Source organism: Silurus aristotelis (assembly GCF_946808225.1).
Source record: "Silurus aristotelis genome assembly, chromosome: 20".
In the NCBI taxonomy this organism is placed as follows: domain Eukaryota; kingdom Metazoa; phylum Chordata; class Actinopteri; order Siluriformes; family Siluridae; genus Silurus; species Silurus aristotelis.
In genome coordinates, this window is record NC_139593.1 from 121,810 (window position 1) to 141,112 (window position 19,303).

At 42.4% G+C, this 19,303-nt stretch overlaps 2 protein-coding genes across 2 annotated transcripts in view; one reads left to right on the forward strand and one right to left on the reverse strand.

Moving 5' to 3' along the window:
• Positions 1-19,303, forward strand: part of LOC310715611 (integrin alpha-M-like) — a gene marked incomplete at its 3' end in the record, with an annotated part of 231,568 nt that overhangs the window by 121,614 nt on the left and 90,651 nt on the right. The window lies entirely within an intron of this gene.
• Positions 32-19,181, reverse strand: LOC310715334 (uncharacterized protein). Its single transcript, XM_083521700.1, has 23 exons — positions 19,097-19,181; positions 18,837-18,936; positions 18,581-18,753; positions 18,175-18,330; positions 17,205-17,338; positions 16,971-17,104; positions 4,325-4,419; positions 4,055-4,224; positions 3,876-3,960; positions 3,635-3,781; positions 3,341-3,549; positions 3,137-3,240; positions 2,852-2,970; positions 2,496-2,672; positions 2,174-2,379; positions 1,960-2,060; positions 1,604-1,722; positions 1,354-1,479; positions 1,066-1,259; positions 848-942; positions 579-709; positions 274-398; positions 32-179 (listed from the first exon to the last, which is right to left on the reverse strand). The coding sequence occupies exons 1-23, from the start codon at positions 19,142-19,144 to the stop codon at positions 47-49; spliced, it is 3,081 nt and encodes a 1,026-aa protein (XP_083377826.1). The 5' UTR covers positions 19,145-19,181; the 3' UTR covers positions 32-46.

The following is a 19,303-nucleotide window of genomic DNA, read 5'->3' on the forward strand; positions in this document are numbered from 1 at the left end:
GATATCTGGTACTGCTACACTAGCTGATTAGTAAACAGGCAGATACTTATTTATTGATCACCTCTGGATTAAATTCTGTACAGAAGTTGTTGATCTTAGTGAGGATGGTCTGAATGTCTGCATCTCCAAGAGGAACAAACATGGAGGAAGGACTTTGACACAGCAGCTCAGATGGTAATCTATAAGAACACAAATAAGCTTTAAGAATGCTTTATACAAGGCTGGATGAAGAAATAGAAGAAGTAGTTGATAATGTGTAGAGTCTAGTGTTACCTGAGTGGGCTGAAGTCAGGAAACTGGAGGTACAACTCTCTTGTGTAGTACTGCAGGACACTGGCTGAAATGTCTGCATTGTTGAACAACTGAAGATTTTCAGAGTTCTTCAGGAAGACACTTGACTAAAGAACATAATAAACCACACATTAATACGTCACTATGAGTGTGTGTTGCATGATGTATTTAGCTGATATCGGTCCAAATTACTAAAATAGATAATTACACGTATGCTTGTGTGTGTGTGTGTGTGTGTGTGTGTGTGTGTGTGTGTGTGTGTGTGCGTGTGTGTGTGTGCGTGCTACCATGTTTCCTGATAGGAATGATTGAAGATCAGTGAGGGTGATGAAGGTGATGAAGAATCCGATATTATCGACAAACCAGGCAGTGGAGTTCAGAAGAGGATCTGAAGAGTTATAGCAGCGAGGGCTGCCATCTGCAAAGTACACATACACATAGTTTTGTTGAGACACACATATTGTACATACACGTGTACCGAAAACAACAGTGAAGGACATTTCATCAGAGAGAAAGAGAGAGGGATTGAAAACAGAAGAAAAGAGTTTATACTTACTGCTGCTGCTTAAATACTCTTTAATAGAGCTGTACACATCAGCTGGGGTGAAATCAGCTGCAGCAAAGGTGTAGTTGTCCCCTAGGATGGACACCCTGCTCACAAACACACATATAGAGGAAATGTTGTACTAGAGATACTTGTTTTTTAAGCCAACAGACAGAGGTCCGTGTTTGTGCTGAGAACCCTGTGTAATGCTGAATGCAACAAAGACTCACAGTTTCCTGTATGACAGACAAGAGGCACCACTGAGCTGGGTGGAGCTGATGAGCTGAGAGCTGAGGTAGGGCAGGTAGTGAAGCAGTGTGACATTAAACCACTGTTCTACATCAGCCTGAGATGAGGCACTAAGTGCACGAGGCCACACACACTTTAATGTTTGGCTGGCCAGAGCTGAGGACAAAACAGGCTCCTGTAAAGGGATACAGAGATTACTCTATCTGTTAATATAACAAAAAAGTAAGCAACATGCATGGGCAACAGCAAAAGTGAAATGAAGAAAATACCATCTCCAGGTACTGAGTGGTTCTGTTGTAATTGTCAAGCAGTGTGCAGAGTTCAGAACCATTAATCACTGGGTTTGTGCTGTTCAGATACTCGCTGAGTTCTTCCGTTGAGATGGAGCTCAAAATCTAGAGGAGACAGAGGAGGGACACCACACTAATTACAGAGGGAGGAGTGGTCAACTTACTGTTTACTACTAAAACTGTTATTGAGCGTTTCACTGATGTGAACAGTGTTCGAGAGCAGAAGTACCTCTGCCTGTCGATCAGCCGGAATAAGGGACAGGAAATCTTTTAGGTCAGGGAATCCAAAACTGAGGAACAACTGTTTCAGGAACATGTAGAAGCTCCCACTGCCATAGCAGCTCAGGCCTGTTAGGCAACAGAGGGCACTAATGAAAATGTCTGTGGTGTATTCAAATTGATAATATCAGTGAATGTTGGACATTCCTTTGACCGAACCCATCATCAGTCAGTCACATCGACTTATCACCGTCTACATACAGCATAATACAAAATACACACAAAGGTACACACCTACACACACACACACACACACACACACACACACACACACACACACACACACACACACACACACACACACACCTTGGCTGGACTGGTACTTCAGATAGTCTTGTATGTAACTGAAGATAGTGTTGGACTGTGTTACAGAGAGGTTACTGTACACATTATTAAGGCCTTTCACTCTGTAAACACACCAATAGAAATAGACAAATTACAAATCAAAAGAAAAAAATAATGAATTAAATTGAAAGTAAAAAATATTAGATTTCTGAGTTCATATCGAGGAGAAGCTCACATCTCTCTGTAGGAGTCACAGCTGATGTTCATGGGGATGATAGACAGGGTGCTTGGACCAGTCCCGGGAAGGAAGATAGAAAGGTAAGTCTGGAACCACAGTGCAAAGTCCTTTGAGCTGAAACTTTGGAAGTGAGGCGCCAGATTCATTAACGTTATGTTCAGAATGGTGTCTGATGTTGCTGAAGGAATGCTAGTCATGTTCATCTGCAAACACACATCGGCATCCGTTAAAAGTCTGCAAATACTTGGACTTCATACATTTGTATGCACAGAATAAATGTCTTTTATTTTACAAGAAAATAGGCTACAGAGATCCTCACTTGTATTGCAATCTGGCTGAAGGCTGTGAAGAAGCTGACAAGTTGATTCAGATCTAAAGATGTGATCATACGGCTAAACACCTCTCTAAACACAGAATCATTTCCCAACACTCCTGCATTTGGCTGCAAAATGAACTCAGCTTTCTGCTCACTGGACAGTAAACCGAACACTGCAAGCTGCAGGACAAAACATTCATGTCAGACATTCTGTTCACAACAGGTCTACAAGGAAAACAAACAACACTGGTACAGCAGCTGTATGTTCTCTCAGCCAAAACCCAAAGACCAACTGTTTCTACTACACTCTTGTGAACACAAACGAAACAAGTAATTGCTGCAATTGTGATGTTACTCACACTGGAGAAATTAGCATTTAGAATTTGGAGCTCTTTAAAGGTGGCATAATTGCTGAAATTGCCAAGGTTCTTTTCAAACCAGTCATTGCTGCCAGAAGTGCTGGAAACACAGCCAGGATCTAAAAGGATCAGAGATCGTTGGATTAATGAATCAAATTATTCCTAATTGTCTTATATATTTTCATCTAGGTAAACCATCATTTTAAACCAATCAGACTTAAACTTAAGTCACAGACTGCCACGTGTCTGTTTCAGGTTTCTGAACATATAAAGGAGACTATGTACCTGGCAAGTCAACTCTTGACAGGAAGGGAAAGATGAATGAAGTAAAGACCCACTGCTTCTGTTTCTTTGTCATGAGTGATTCCTGACTACTGAGAGCCTCCACCCTAATTTGAATGGAACAGATCAGATTTTCACATGAACTACATCATCTTCATGTCTTAAATAACACATCTGGAGTTTCTAAATTCCAGTGACCATACTTACACAATTTGGTATGTCTCACAGCTGAAGTTTTTGGAACTGATGCTGAACAGAAAGTCTGTGGACACTGATGACAAAAATAGTCTGAGCCTTATCTGGAACCACTTGCTTATGAAAGTAGCATTCATTAACTGTGCTGCTGTGAAGTCCTTGATTATCACCTCCCCAATGGCATCAAGCATATTTGGGTTGGATTGAATGCTGCTGTTAGTCTGCATGAAAGATTACATGATTCAATGCATAGTTACCCAAAATGTTTTCCTTTTTTTTTCCTAAACACCAGGTAAATGTTCTTACTGTTCTTGAAAACCTGTCCAGTGCATTCTCCAATGATCCAGCAAAATTCTGGAAGAAATTCTTCCAAAGATCTTTAGAGTAGGTCAAGTTATTTGGCAGTTTGCATGTTAACAATGTGAGCAGATCATCAGAGGACAATACAACACCCTTAAAAGACAAAAAACAGGTGTTTGTGGTCAACTCATTTTTGGAGTAACAATACTGAACTTAAAGCGAGATATTTTGTTCACAGAGGACTTACGGATGAACATGCATAATCAGAAATGCTGAAGTTGCACAGTACTGCAGAAATGTTTCCAGATGCAAAGTCTTTAGAAAGTGGGTAACTATGCAGAAAAAAAACCCAGAATTACGCTTTGAAACAACTTAAACATGGTTTCTATAAACTTGATTCTTTGATAGTTTTATAAACAAGCTCACATGTTAACACCATAACAAGGGTTGCGGTTGATGATGCCAAGAGTCAGTGTGTCCAAATCAGATTGGTTCTGTTGTGACACCCAGGATTGAATGGCTGAGGAGTTCTCAAACAGCTTCAGATCAGCCATGTTTACCCCCAATAGAGCCTTCACTGTGCTCACATTCAGGGTCTGACAAACACAAAATAGTTGAAATCAAGTTCATATTCACTTTTCTATTTATCACTTCATGTAAATCAAACACATATTCTATTCCTTTTATTATTTATACCTGGAGAACATCAGGTTTTAGACTAATGAATATGTTGATGTCCATGTTGATGTTCTGGGTAGAAAGTGCTTCTATATCCTCCACGGGTCCTCCACCTAGTCACAGACACACACACACACACACACACACACACACACACACACACACACACACACACACACAATTATAGATTTTGAAGTGTGATAATGTGAGTAACGGTTCCAGCGGCAGTATACCTGATGCACCAGCAGAGGGAACTATCACCCGAGTAAAGAACAGATCTGGTTCTTTCGGTTACTTCCTGTTATTAGCATTCCTATCCAGTGGTCATGCTTAATCCAGTGCAAAGTATTGTGTTTGCTAGCCATCACATTACCAAACCTTTTGTTTTCTTGTTTTCATTGTGTATCGGACTCTTCTACGTTGTACGTCTCTCGTCCCTTTTTTAATTGCTATTCAGATTTGGTTTTGAAAAACTAGTTCATGCTTTTGTTACTTCTAGATTAGACTACTGTAACGCTTTACTGTCTGGGTGTGCGAGTAGGTGCATAAATAAGCTTCAGTTAGTTCAGAATGCAGCAGCAAGAGTCCTCACTAGATCTAGGAAATATGACCACATCACCCCTGTATTAATCAGTCTACACTGCTCCCAATCAAATCTCGCATTGATTATAAAATTCTACTACTGACATATAAAGCACTTAATGGTCTCGCACCACCGTATCTGAGTGAACTTCTGTACCAGTATGATCCTCCACGCCTACTTAGATCAAAAGGTGCAGGCTATCTGTTGGTTCCTCCAATAATGAAGATTACAGCAGGGGGCAGATCTTTCTCTTATAAAGCCCCACAGTTATGGAACAGCCTTCCTATCAGTGTTCGGGACTCAGACACAGTCTCAGTGTTCAAGTCGAGGTTGAAAACGTATTTATTCAGTCAAGCCTTTAATTAGTAGATTTTTTCTAGTCTTGCCGGAGTCCAAACTGCACAGTGACTTTAACTCTCATGCAACAATAGGTACACTTAATAATCCATATCCTTCTCTTCCTGTCACCCTCTTCTCTCTCTCTCTCTCTCTCTCTCTCTCTCTCTCTCTCTCTCTCTCTCTCTCTCTCTCTCGGTCGAGTTAAACATGCTCCTGAGGCTCCAGTGACCACTGTTCTTGCCCCTCTCCCCCCCGTGGATCTTCCCACTTCATCCAGGCCTGCCTGGATTGGACTGTAGTTGATGTCAACAGTCGCCAGTCGCCACCGGCTTGCTCATCAGGGACAAACTTACTCATAAAGAACATATTCATTTTTAATCACCGCATTATCTGTGTAAAGCTGCTTTGAGACAATGTTCATTGTTAAAAGCGCTATACAATTAAAAATGAATTGAAAATTGAATTGAATTGAGTTTTGCCCTACTGATTGCTTATCTTTGTTTTGGACTATTCAGTGTTTACCAACACTACCTTTGCCTAGCCTTTCTGTTTTATGCCACTGGTGTTTCCAATAAACCGCACATGGATTCAGAACCCATTTACCTCTACCTCGGCATCACAGAATGCTTTGCCTGACGGGAATCCAACAGATTTTCATCAGTTGGAATTGGTTGTCACATACCAGGGAGAAATGCTTGTGGCTTACCTCATGCAGTTCAAGGCTCATCAGGCTGCTAACACTCACCTCCTTCAAGCTATTAATGCCCTGCCTGCCAGCCAACATAAACTACTGAAGATGGATCTTTTGGACAAATTTGAAAGATGAACTTCTATAGCGTGTTTCACAGTGGACATTGTCTCAAATCAGCTTAACAGAATGTAAGAGTTAGGGGGAACAATGTGTATTTATCCCTGATGAGCAAGCCATGGAGATTGTGGCAAGCAAAAACAACCAGACGTTTATAGCTAGGATTCCACTAAATGCGCTCTGACGCTAACCTTGCTAAATGGCAATGTGCTGGAATGGGTTTCCACATTATGGGGCATTGACAAAGGTGGTTAAAATCTCTTTAGCTCACTTCACACAGCTGCTCAAGGATGTGTTTTAATACCCAGCAGAAGTCAAATTTATCCGGCAAGTATGCCATGAAGTTTCGTACCCTTGTCGTGGAGAGCAGCTGGAATGGCATGGCACTCCGGGCAGGTGGTGATTGCCTGCAAGGACCAGAACAATTCCTTGTTCCAATACATCACCACAACTATTCAACTGGACAATCTCTTACGAAATCAGAGCCACACTCGAGGGTTTCACCTTGCTCAAACTATGCCATGCCTGTACCATGCGAGGTTGCCAGTGTCACATAGCCCATTGAGCTTGGTAGAGCTCTTGTCTGTCCAGAGGAGCGGAGGCATCAAATGGACGTAGCTTCCTGTGACGTAGCTTCCTGTGTTTGACTTGTTTGCCGCGAGTTACGTGTTTGTATCTCTCTCGCAGTCTTTCAAACAAACTTTGCTATCTATCCATCCGTTTTTCCTCTTTTAATAATCCTTAATTGTTTTTGTCTTCCTGACTTGTGCCTGTAGTTAGTTAACTCGACTATAACTAGTGTTGTTTATATTTATTTTCTCTCACTCACATCTCTGTATAATAAATCTGTTCGTGACGATAAGCACTATGCCGGTTGTTTGTCTGCATTCGAGCACAGGTGAGGACTCGTTCGAGTTGCAAACGGTGGCGTTGGAGATGGAGGCATTGGAGAAACAGATTCGCGAGCTGCATGCAAAGCATGCCCGGCTGCGAGAGCGGAAAGCGGCGCTGGAAACATCCCGGGCGGACGCGCACTCATCCCAGGTAAACTCCCGGGTTGAACCTAACGCTCCCAGCACATCAACTCCGCGTGGTTCTATGCCCAGGCCCAGCGGACCTACAACTCCGGCACCGGTGCAACATGGACCCTGGATGCGGCCGCGGCGGAAGAGACAAGCCAAGCCCCGATCGAGGACGTCTCCACCTCCACCACCGGCCTTCGAGATCTCGACCGAGAACCGCTTCGTCCCCCTCCGCGAGACGGAACGCGACACTGTTATTCTCGGAGATTCCATCGTCCGCCATGTCCGCGCTACCCGAGCTAAAGGTAAGGTGCACACTCGCTGTTTTCCTGGTGCTCGTGTTCTGGATGTCGCTGCGCAGGTACCCGCGATCCTGAACAAGAACTTTGGAGCGGTTGTTCTCCATGCCGGATCAAACGGCACCAGGCTGCGGCAAACGGAGATCTTAAAGAGGGACTTCAGGATCCTGGTGGAGACGGTACGCAGCACATCACCCACAACGAGGATCATTGTGTCAGGACCTCTTCCCACTTACCAGCGAGGGGCTGAAAAGTTTAGTAGACTTTTAGCTCTAAATGAATGGTTACAGTCATGGTGTCGAGAACATAAACTTCTCTTTGTTAATAACTGGAACTGTTTCTGGGAGCGTCCTAGGTTCTTCCGCCCTGATGGCCTGCACCCCAGCAGAGTTGGAGCAGCAGTGCTATCAGATAACATCTCTAGGATACTTCACACCATCTGACTGGTAAGACATCAAGAAATCTTCAACTATAAGAACACGCATACTACGGACCAAATAGTTACAAGTTCACACACAGCCCAGTTTATAGAAACCGTATCTATTCATCGGGTAGTAAAACCAAGAATTACATACACAAGATCCAGAAATAATCTTATTGCAGTTAAAACTGAAAAATGCCAGATAAACAAACACAACAAAGTTCTAAAGTTCGGTCTTTTAAACATTAGATCACTTGCACCCAAAGCACTGATTGTAAATGAGATGATCACAGAGAATAATCTCTCAGCACTCTGTCTCACTGAGACCTGGATTAAACCAGGTGATTATATGGGTCTAAACGAGTCGACACCGTCAGGATATGTTTATAAGCATGAGCCCCGTCAGACTGGTCGTGGGGGGGCGTAGGAACCATTTATAGTGCTTCTCTTAATGTTAGTCAGAGATTAGGATTCAGCTTTAAATCATTTGAAGTGCTCGTTCTTAAAATTGCACTTTCAGACATGCATAGAAAACTCGCTCTGGTCACCGTGTACAGACCCCCAGGACCCTACGCTGATTTTCTTCATGAGTTTGCTTGTTTTCTCTCAGACCTCTTGATCAGTTTTGATAAAGTGCTGCTTGTAGGAGATTTTAATATTCATGTAGATGATGCAAACGATGCCCTAGGATTATCATTTGTCGATTTACTAAACTCTTTTGGAGTTAAACAAAACGTCACCAGACCAACCCACCGTTTTAACCACACACTAGACTTAATAATATCCCACGGAGCAGACGTCACTGATATAGATATTTTACCTCAGAGTGATGACATCACAGACCATTATCTCCTACTGTACACACTACCGGTAGAGCAGATTAACCGTGTTTCACCACGGAATCGACTTGGTAGGACTATTATTCCAACCACTAAGGACAGATTCATAAATAACCTGCCTGATTTATCTCAGTTTCACATTAAACCCATAACTGCTGATCATCTTGATGAGATGGCGAACAACATAGACCTTATCCTCACTAGCACTTTAGACACTGTTGCCCCCATCCGGTTAAAAAAGGTTCGAGAACAAGCACCTGCACCTTGGTATAATAGTCATACGCATGCCCTAAAGAGAACAACACGTAATCTGGAGAGAAAATGGAGGAAAACTAAATTGGAGGTATTTAGAATTGCGTATAAAGACAGTATGCTTAGCTACAGACAGGCGCTAAAAGCTGCTAGAGCTAAACACCTGATCAAATTCATAGAAAATAACAAAAACAACCCCAGGTTCCTTTTCAGTACAGTCGCTAATTTAACAACAAATCAGGGATCTGAAAAATGTGTTCCATCACAGTTTAGTAGTGACGACTTTATGAATTTCTTCACTGAAAAAATAGATAACATTAGAAAAACAATTGTGGCAGTTCAACCTCTGACAGCATCTCCCGATACAATCGTACTTACAACCCCACAACTACACTGTTTTACATGTATAGGAACGGAAGAGCTGTATGATGCTATTATGAAAGCTAAATCAACAACATGTCAGTTAGATCCAATTCCCACTAAACTACTGAAGGAAGTGTTACAGTGAGGAAAATAAGTATTTGAACACGCTGCTATTTTGAAAGTTCTCCTACTTAGAAATCATGGAGGGGTCTGAAATTGTCATCGTAGGTGCATGTCCACTGTGAGAGACATAATCTAAAAAAAAATATCCAAAAATCACAATGTATGATTTTTAAACTATTTATTTGTATGATACAGCTGCAAATAAGTATTTGAACACCTGTCTATCAGCTAGAATTCTGACCCTCAAAGACCTGTTAGTCTGCCTTTAAAATGTCCACCTCCACTACATTTATTATCCTAAATTAGATGCACCTGTTTGAGGTCATTAGCTGCATAAAGACACCTGTCCACCCCATACAATCAGTAAGAATCCAACTACTAACATGGCCAAGACCAAAGAGCTGTCCAAAGACACTAGAGACAAAATTGTACACCTCCACAAGGCTGGAAAGGGCTACGGGGAAATTGCCAAGCAGCTTGGTGAAAAAAGGTCCACTGTTGGAGCAATCATTAGAAAATGGAAGAAGCTAAACATGACTGTCAGTCTCCCTCGGACTGGGGCTCCATGCAAGATCTTACTTCCTGGGGTCTAAATGATCCTAAGGAAGGTGAGAAATCAGCCCAGAACTACATGGGTGGAGCTGGTCAATGACCTGAAAAGAGCTGGGACCACCGTTTCCAAGGTTACTGTTGGTAATACACTAAGACGCCATGGTTTGAAATCATGCATGGCACAGAAGGTTCCCCTGCTTAAACCAGCACATGTCCAGGCACGTCTTAAGTTTGCCAATGACTATTTGGATGATCCAGAGGAGTCATGGGAGAAAGTCATGTGGTCAGATGAGACCAAAATAGAACTTTTGGGTCATAATTTCACTAAACGTGTTCGGAGGAAGAAGAATGATGAGTACCATCCCAAGAACACCATCCCTACTGTGAAGTATGGGGGTGGTAGCATCCTGCTTTGGGGGTGTTTTTCTGCACATGGGACAGGGCGACTGCACTGTATTAAGGAGAGGATAACCGGGGCCATGTATTGCGAGATTTTGGGGAACAACCTCCTTCCCTCAGTTAGAGCATTGAAGATAGGTCGAGGCTGGGTCTTCCAACATGACAATGACCCGAAGCACACAGCCAGGATAACCAAGTAATGGCTCTGTAAGAAGCATATCAAGGTTCTGGCGTGGCCTATCCAGTCTCCAGACCTAAACCCAATAGAGAATCTTTGGAGGGAGCTCAAACTCTGTGTTTCTCAGCGACAGGCCAGAAACCTGACTGATCTAGAGAAGATCTGTGTGGAGGAGTGGGCCAAAATCCCTCCTGCAGTGTGTGCAAACCTGGTGAAAAACTACAGGAAACGTTTGACCTCTGTAATTGCAAACAAAGTCTACTGTACAAAATATTAACATTGACTTTCTCAGGTGTTCAAATACTTATTTGCAGCTGTATCATACAAATAAATAGTTAAAAAATCATACATTGTGGATTTTTTTTTTTAGATTATGTCTCTCACAGTGGACATGCACCTACGATGACAATTTTAGACCCCTCCATGATTTCTAAGTGGGAGAACTTGCAAAATAGCAGGGTGTTCAAATAATTATTTTCCTCACTGTATATACAGCTGGTGAGCCTCTTCTCAATATTATTAACTCCTCACTATCGTTAGGTCATGTCTCTAAATCCCTCAAGTTAGCAGTTATTAAGCCCCTCATTAAAAAACCTAATCTGGATCCAAGCACGCTATCGAATTACAGACCAATTTCAAATCTCCCATTTATGTCTAAGATTTTAGAAAAGATTGTCGCTGCCCAGCTATGTAACCCCTTGCAGGAGAACAATATCTTTGAAGAGTTTCAGTCAGGTTTTAGGCCCCATCATAGCACAGAAACTGCTCTAGTTAAAATCACTAACGAAATGTTTTTAGCTTCAGACCAAGGCTACATCTCCCTATTAGTTTTACTAGATCTTAGTGCTGCGTTCGACACTATAGATCATGATCTTCTCCTCGATCGCTTACAGAATTACATCGGTATTCAGGGACAGGCATTAAGCTGGTTTAAATCCTACCTGTCCGATCGTTACCATTTCGTAGATTTAAATGGAGAGCTATCCAGGATAATGCTAGTAAATTATGGCGTGCCACAAGGGTCAGTTCTGGGACCCCTGCTTTTTACAATATACATGCTTCCATTAGGAAATATTATTAGAAGGCATGGAATTAGCTTCCATTGTTATGCTAATGATACCCAGCTATATATTTCATCCAAACCAGGCGATACAGCTCAATTAGCTCGCATAACTGAGTGTGTTGAAGAAATAAGAGATTGGATGACCCATAACTTTCTACTATTAAATTCTGATAAAACGGATATTTTGCTCATCGGCCCAAAAAATAGTACACAGAAGCTCCAGCATCTCAGCCTGCATTTAGACGGTTGTTCTGTAACTACTAGTTCAACGGTAAAAGACCTGGGAGTTATTTTAGACAGCAACTTATCTTTTAAAAATCACATCAATCAAGTTACAAAAACAGCCTTCTTTCACCTTAGAAATATTTCTAAGGTAAGAAATATGTTATCTATATCTGATGCAGAGAAGCTCGTCCATGCGTTTATGACCTCTAGAATAGACTACTGTAATGCATTACTAGGTGGATGTCCTGCATCATTAATAAACAAGCTTCAGTTAGTTCAGAATGCCGCAGCAAGAGTTCTTACTAGGTCAAGAAAATACGATCATATAACCCCAATCTTATCGTCCCTACATTGGCTTCCTATTAAGTTTCGAATAGACTACAAACTACTGCTACTCACTTATAAAGCACTAAATGGTTTGGCTCCCATGTATCTATCCAGTCTTTTAACACGCTACAATCCATCACGCTCCCTGAGATCTCAAAACTCTGGGCTTCTAGTAGTTCCTAGAATAGCAAAGTCCACTAAAGGCGGTAGAGCATTTTCACATTTAGCTCCTAAACTCTGGAATAGTCTTCCTGACAGTGTTCGGGGTTCAGATACACTCTCCCAGTTTAAGTGCAGATTAAAAACATATCTTTTTAGCAAAGCCTACACATAACACACATCACACACATCACATCATAAACTTGTGCTCCAGAACATCTGATCACATGCACATTATCAACTTGTGCTGTTAATATCATGAACAGAAGCTACGCTAATTCCTCTCCACTGCTTCTCTTTCTCTCCCCATCCCGAGGCATCCTGAGGTTTGGCCAGCTCCAGTCACGTCCCACCTCGTGAAGATTATGGACCTATGGATGATCATGGAGAAGTAGATGCCGAGTGTTTAAAGGCCCTGGCATGGAGAAGCTGATGCTGGATCTATGATGATCACAAATTGTTCTGTATTGTTGAAAAATATATGACCAAACTTTTGATGTCACCCATATGAGGATGGGTTCCCCTTTGAGTCTGGTTCCTCTCAAGGTTTCTTCCTCATATCATCTAAGGGAGTTTTTCCTTGCCACTGTCGCCACGGCTGCTCATCAGGGACAAACGCACACCATTCACCTTCACTGTTGTTTTCTGTAAAGCTGCTTTGAGACAATGTCTGTTGTGAAAAGCGCTATACAAATAAACTTGACTTGACTTGACTTGACTATTAAGTTTCGAATAGACTACAAACTACTGCTACTCACTTATAAAGCACTAAATGGTTTGGCTCCCATGTATCTATCCAGTCTTTTAACACGCTACAATCCGTCACGCTCCCTGAGATCTCAAAACTCTGGGCTTCTAGTAGTTCCTAGAATAGCAAAGTCCACTAAAGGCGGTAGAGCATTTTCACATTTAGCTCCTAAACTCTGGAATAGTCTTCCTGACAGTGTTCGGGGTTCAGATACACTCTCCCAGTTTAAGTGTAGATTAAAAACATATCTTTTTAGCAAAGCCTACACATAACACACATCTCACAACCTTGTGCTCCAGAATATATGATTACATGCACATTATCAACTTGTGCTGTTAATATCATGAACAGCAGCTACGCTAATTCCTCTCCACTGCTTCTCTTTCTCTCCCCATCCCGAGGCATCCTGAGGTTTGGCCAGCTCCAGTCACCTCCCACCTCGTGAAGATTATGGACCTATGGATGATCATGGAGAAGGAGATGCCGAGTGTTTAAAGGCCCTGGCATGGAGAAGCTGATGCTGGATCTATGATGATCACAAATTGTTCTGTATTGTTAAAAGATTTATGACCAAACTCTTGATGTCACCCATATGAGGATGGGTTCCCCTTTGAGTCTGGTTCCTCTCAAGGTTTCTTCCTCATATCATCTAAGGGAGTTTTTCCTTGCCACTGTCGCCACGGCTTGCTCATCAGGGACAAACGCACACCATTCACCTTCACTGTTGTTTTCTGTAAAGCTGCTTTGAGACAATGTCTGTTGTGAAAAGCGCTATACAAATAAAAAAAAAAAAAAAAAAAAAAAAAAAAAAATGCACCTCAACTTATGCTTCAATTGTGGACAAGAGCCCAGCCTTGTTCACAACATCCTAAGGTGAGCTTCAAACCTTGTCTCTACAGTCTCGTACTGCCGGTACAATTGTCCTGTACTAATAGAAACTGTACCTTCTCCAGCTGCTGCAGGATGGTTTTTTTTTGTGGAGAAGAAAGATGGCGGACTACGGCCATGCATTGACTTTCATCAACTTGGAGGAATACGCGTCAACAGTGACCAGCTACATCGGCAAGTGCATTGATGACGTGACTATCTCCAAGACAGTCACTACACGCTCCAACCAGAAGCAGTGGATGACCGCCAAGGTGCGTGCGCTGCTAAAAACAAGAGACTCTGCCTTCAGAGCAGGGGACAGGGTGGCCTTGAAAACAGCAAGGGCCAAACTGTCCCGTGCCATCAGAGAGGCGAAGCGCGCACACGCCAAGAGAATCCACGGCCACTTCCAGGACAGCGGAGACACCCGGCGCATGTGGCAGGGCATCCAGGCGATCACGAATTACAAGACCACAATACCTGCTTGTGACCGTGACGCCTCCCTCCCAGATGCGCTGAACGACTTTTACGCCCGGTTTGAGGTGCAAAACAACATGGTGGCGAGGAAGACCATCCCTCCTCCCAGTGACCAGGTGCTCTGTCTAACCACAGCTGAAGTGAGGAAAACTCTATGCAGAGTTAACCCACGGAAGTCTGCTGGACCAGACAACATTCCTGGCAGAGTGCTCAGGGAATGTGCACAACAGCTAGCAGATGTCCTCACTGACATCTTCAACATCTCCCTGAGCAGCGCCACTGTTCCTATGTGCCTCAAGACGACGACCATCATTCCTGTGCCGAAAAAGTCTTCTGTCTCCTGCCTCAATGACTATCGTCCCGTTGCACTCACACCCATCATGATGAAGTGCTTCGAGAGGCTCGTCATGAGGCACATAAAGACCCAGCTTCCACCCGCACTGGACCCCATGCAGTTCGCATATCGTCCAAACCGCTCCACGGACGATGCTATTTCCACAACCCTCCATCTGGCCCTCACCCATCTGGATAACAAGGACTCTTATGTAAGGATGCTGTTCATAGACTTCAGTTCAGCATTCAACACAATCATTCCTCAGCACCTGATTGAGAAGCTGAGCCTACTGGGCCTGAACACCTCCCTCTGCAACTGGATCCTGGACTTCCTGACTGGAAGACCTCAGTCAGTCCGGATCGGAAACAGCATCTCCAGCACCACCACACTGAGCACTGGGGCCCCCCAGGGCTGTGTGCTCAGTCCACTGCTGTTCACTCTGCTGACTCACGACTGTGCACCAATGCACAGCTCGAATCACATCATCAAGTTTGCCGATGACACGACCGTGGTGGGTCTAATCGGCAAGAACGACGGGTCAGCATACAGAGAGGAGGTGCAACGGTTAACAGCCTGGTGTGGAGCCAACAACCTGTCTCTAAACGTTGACAAAACTAAAGAGATGGTTGTTGACTTCAGGAGAACACAGAGTGACCATTCTCCACTGATCATCGCTGGATCCTCAGTGGAGATCGTCAAGAGCACCAAATTCCTTGGTGTTCATCTGGCGGACAAGCTCACCTGGTCACTTAACACCAGCTCCATCACCAAGAAAGCCCAGCAGCGTCTCTACTTCCTGAGAAGGCTGAGGAAAGCTCATCTCCCTCCCCCCATCCTGTCCATGTTCTACAGAGGGACCATTGAGAGCATCCTGAGCAGCTGCATCACTGCCTGGTTTGGGAACTGCACCGTCTCGGATCGCAAGACCCTACAGAGGATAGTAAGGACAGCTGAGAAGATTATCGGAATCTCTCTCCCCTCTATCATGGACATCTACACTACACGCTGCATCCGCAAAGCACACAGCATTGTGGACGATCACACACACCCGTCACACACACTTTTCACACTCCTACCATCAGGGAAACGGTTCCGAAGCATTCGGGCCGCCACATCCAGACTGTGCAACAGTTTTTTCCCGCAAGCCATCAGGCTCCTCAACAAAGAACTGAACTGAACTCTCTCTCACACACACACACCCCCACACACACACACTTACACACAACTGTGTGACTGATCCGCACAAACCGGACATAACACCCATCATACACTTCGTTCACCCAGGTTTTCAATACCAATCACAGTTTTCACGATCGCAAAATGTTTACATGCCGTCTGTTGCTGATTCCGGAACTTGTTATTTTGCACAATATTCTGTCCAAATCCTTTGGTCACTGTTCACTTTATTTTTGATTGCTGCTACTGCTGAATTGCACAAATTCTGTTTACATTTTTCTGTTTACACTGCACCTTATTCTGTTACGACAGGTTTTACTGGCGGAGCTATTTCTATTTTTAATTTTATATTTTGTGTATTGTGTATTGTCCTGCACTGTCCTGTGTTGTCTTGCACTGTCTTGTGTTGTCTTTTGCACTGTTTGCACCAGCTGCACACATGCACTTTATGTGGTGAGGATCTTAGTTCTCGGCCCTGTGTTCTTCTGTTCTGTACTGTTTGTTTTATGTTGTTCTATGTAGCACCTGGGTTCAGGAGGAACGTTGTTTCATTTCACTGTGTACTGCATCAGCTATATATGGTTGAAATGACAATAAAAGCTTCTTGACTTGACTTGACTTGACTTGACTTGACTTGACTTGACTATCGCAACCTGCCCTCGATTACAGTGTGGTATCCATATCCAATCCTTCTGGTGCCATCCACCCTCAAACAGCTCAGAGAGGCACGATATTTTACTAAACTCGACCTCCGCAGTGCCTATAACTTGATCCATATTAGGTAGGGGGACGAGCGGAAAACTAGCCTTGACAAGACCAGAGGGCACTGTGAATATCGGGTGATGCCGTAGGGCCTGGCCAACATGCTGGCGATATTTCATTCATTCATGAATCAAATTCATAGAGACATGCTGAATGCTTTTTTATTGTGTATGTATAGGATACGCAGGGATACCAAACCCTCTACCTCCGCCTTGGCATCACAGTGTGTGTGTGTGTGTGTGTGTGTGTGTGTGTGTGTGTGTGGTTACTTTTAATACCAAATACTTATTTTAAAAGACGTACTTGTTTGTGTGTCTCATCTTTCTTATAAGTAGAAATTTGTTTTACCTAGGTAGGGTGTCATGAGTTGGTAGTATGTTGTGGCATTGCTGCGGAGATTGATAAATGAAGATTTGGCAATGATGTACAGAGCAGATTTCTGTTGAGTCGAACACAAAGTCGGATCTGAAGGCAGGACCATTCTGCATAGAAAAAAAGGAAACATCATGAACACAACCATACCCAAATCATTTTGCTTTTGCATGCTTTTGGATGTATGAACATGTTTTTGTGTGTAATTACATTAGGTTCTCAGCAGTGATATTTTCCAGTACATTGATGTCTAATGTACAGATGTAAGAACCAATGACATTTATTTCAGCACTTCCCAGAGAATGATTATCCATGTTCAGATATCTCATAATGATTGCTTTACTCTAGAAAAAAAACACAAACAATATCCAGGTAGCAAGCACATAATTGTCTGAGCAATAGATATGTTAAGACCCTTAACCCTCAAATGTTTAGTTGTATAAATGAGAGAATTGTAAATTGCTCTGAAAAGGGCATCTGCCAAATGCCATAAATTTTATTGTGTTTCTCTTTTCTCTTTCTCTCCCAGACGCTCTATCTTTCACCAATACCAAATCAGAGATGCTCTCTCTTCTTCACTATATAGGATCAAACATGACCTAGCTCTCTTTTTAACTCTACATAGGATCACAGATGTTTTCTCTTTCGGTCTTTATAGGATCACAGATGATTTCTCTTTCACTCTATAAAGGATCACAGATTTTGTTTTCTTCCACTCTATATAGGATCACAGATGTTTTTTTCTTTTACTCTATAAAGGATGACAGATATTTTCTCTTCTCCTTTATATAGGATAACAGATGGTTTATCTTTTACTCTATAAAGGATCACAGATGCCCTCTCCTCCTCTCTATATTGGATCTCACATCTTCCTCTATATTGGATCTCTCTCTTCCTCTCTGTCTTGCTCTCGTTCTCTAATGGATTAGAGATACTCTCTGTTTCTCTGATTTAAGGATTGCATATGCTCATGATTTCTTTCTCCCCATCTCTCTCAGAGGAGAGGAATGTGGCATTAATATAAATAATAAATCAATGGCAAAAAAAATACTTTAAAGGTCTTTATCTCTCTCTCTCTCTCTCTCTCTCTCTCTCTCTCTCTCTCTCTCTCTCTCTCTCTCTCTCTCTCTCATATAAACATTTAAACTTACACTCACACAGTTTTACATCCATCCATTACCTTTTCTGGTTCCCAGCTTCCATCATTTGAGTCCAGTAAAGAGGACAACGTATCAATTATAGTAATGTTCCATTTGCTAATAGCATCAATAGATGCCACCCGAGAAGTGGAACCTAGTAGTTGCAGCACATCATCATTAAGGCCTGATGGGTAAATCTAGATATGCAAAAATTTCAACAAATTTTAATATACCACCTGGCACACAATATCCAAAATTTTGTTTGGGTAAATCCAACATACACACAAAGTCTGACTTTGAACTTATATCCCAAAAACAAACCTTGATTGAGAGATTATTTATTTTGCAAACATATAGCATGCAAGAATTATATTTAAACACACACTGCAAATAATAACAGAATACTATGCGAGAAAAGCACAAACAACCTTGAATTTCTTATAATACCTGGTTTAACTTGTTCAGAATGACATTCTGGAGGCTGGTGTCCACCACTTTCTCAGTAATGGCTGCCAGGTTGTCCTGTAGGACATCGATGTCCAGATACAGATCAAACAGCGTGGAGTTAAAGCCGTATGGAAACGATGTATCTGCAATTGTTGCTGCTGTGATCTTGCTCACTGTTAGACACAGAAGGTTTAGAGTTACTCAGTAATGGACAGAATCTCAAAACCTGTCCATGTACCTTAATGTGTACCATTACCTGTAGTGCTTTCTGAGTTGCATTCTGTAAAGAATGCCCTTAGTTTCTTTATTGGGAGCTTCTGCTTCCTCAGGACTGAAAGAACATTCCTTTTCACATTCTATACACAATGCACACATACACACGCACGCACACACACACACACACACACACACACACACAAACATACACAAACACACATTAAATTAGTCCAGATAGTCTAACACTGGGTTAATAAATCAATCAAAATCATAAATGCAAAGCTGAACATGTTTTCATACAAAGCTAAGCTTGTTGCAGAGGTCTGATTTGAAATAAACAGCCAGCATGCCGAGTTGTTCCACGGTCTGCTCATTCCATGTTGATGGAATACTGATTAAAGAAAAATAATGTCAAAGATATAATACTAATAATATAATACAAATACAAACACACATTATTTATTTTGTTTCATTTCCTTTTTAGGCTTTTCAATTTAAATGTTAAAA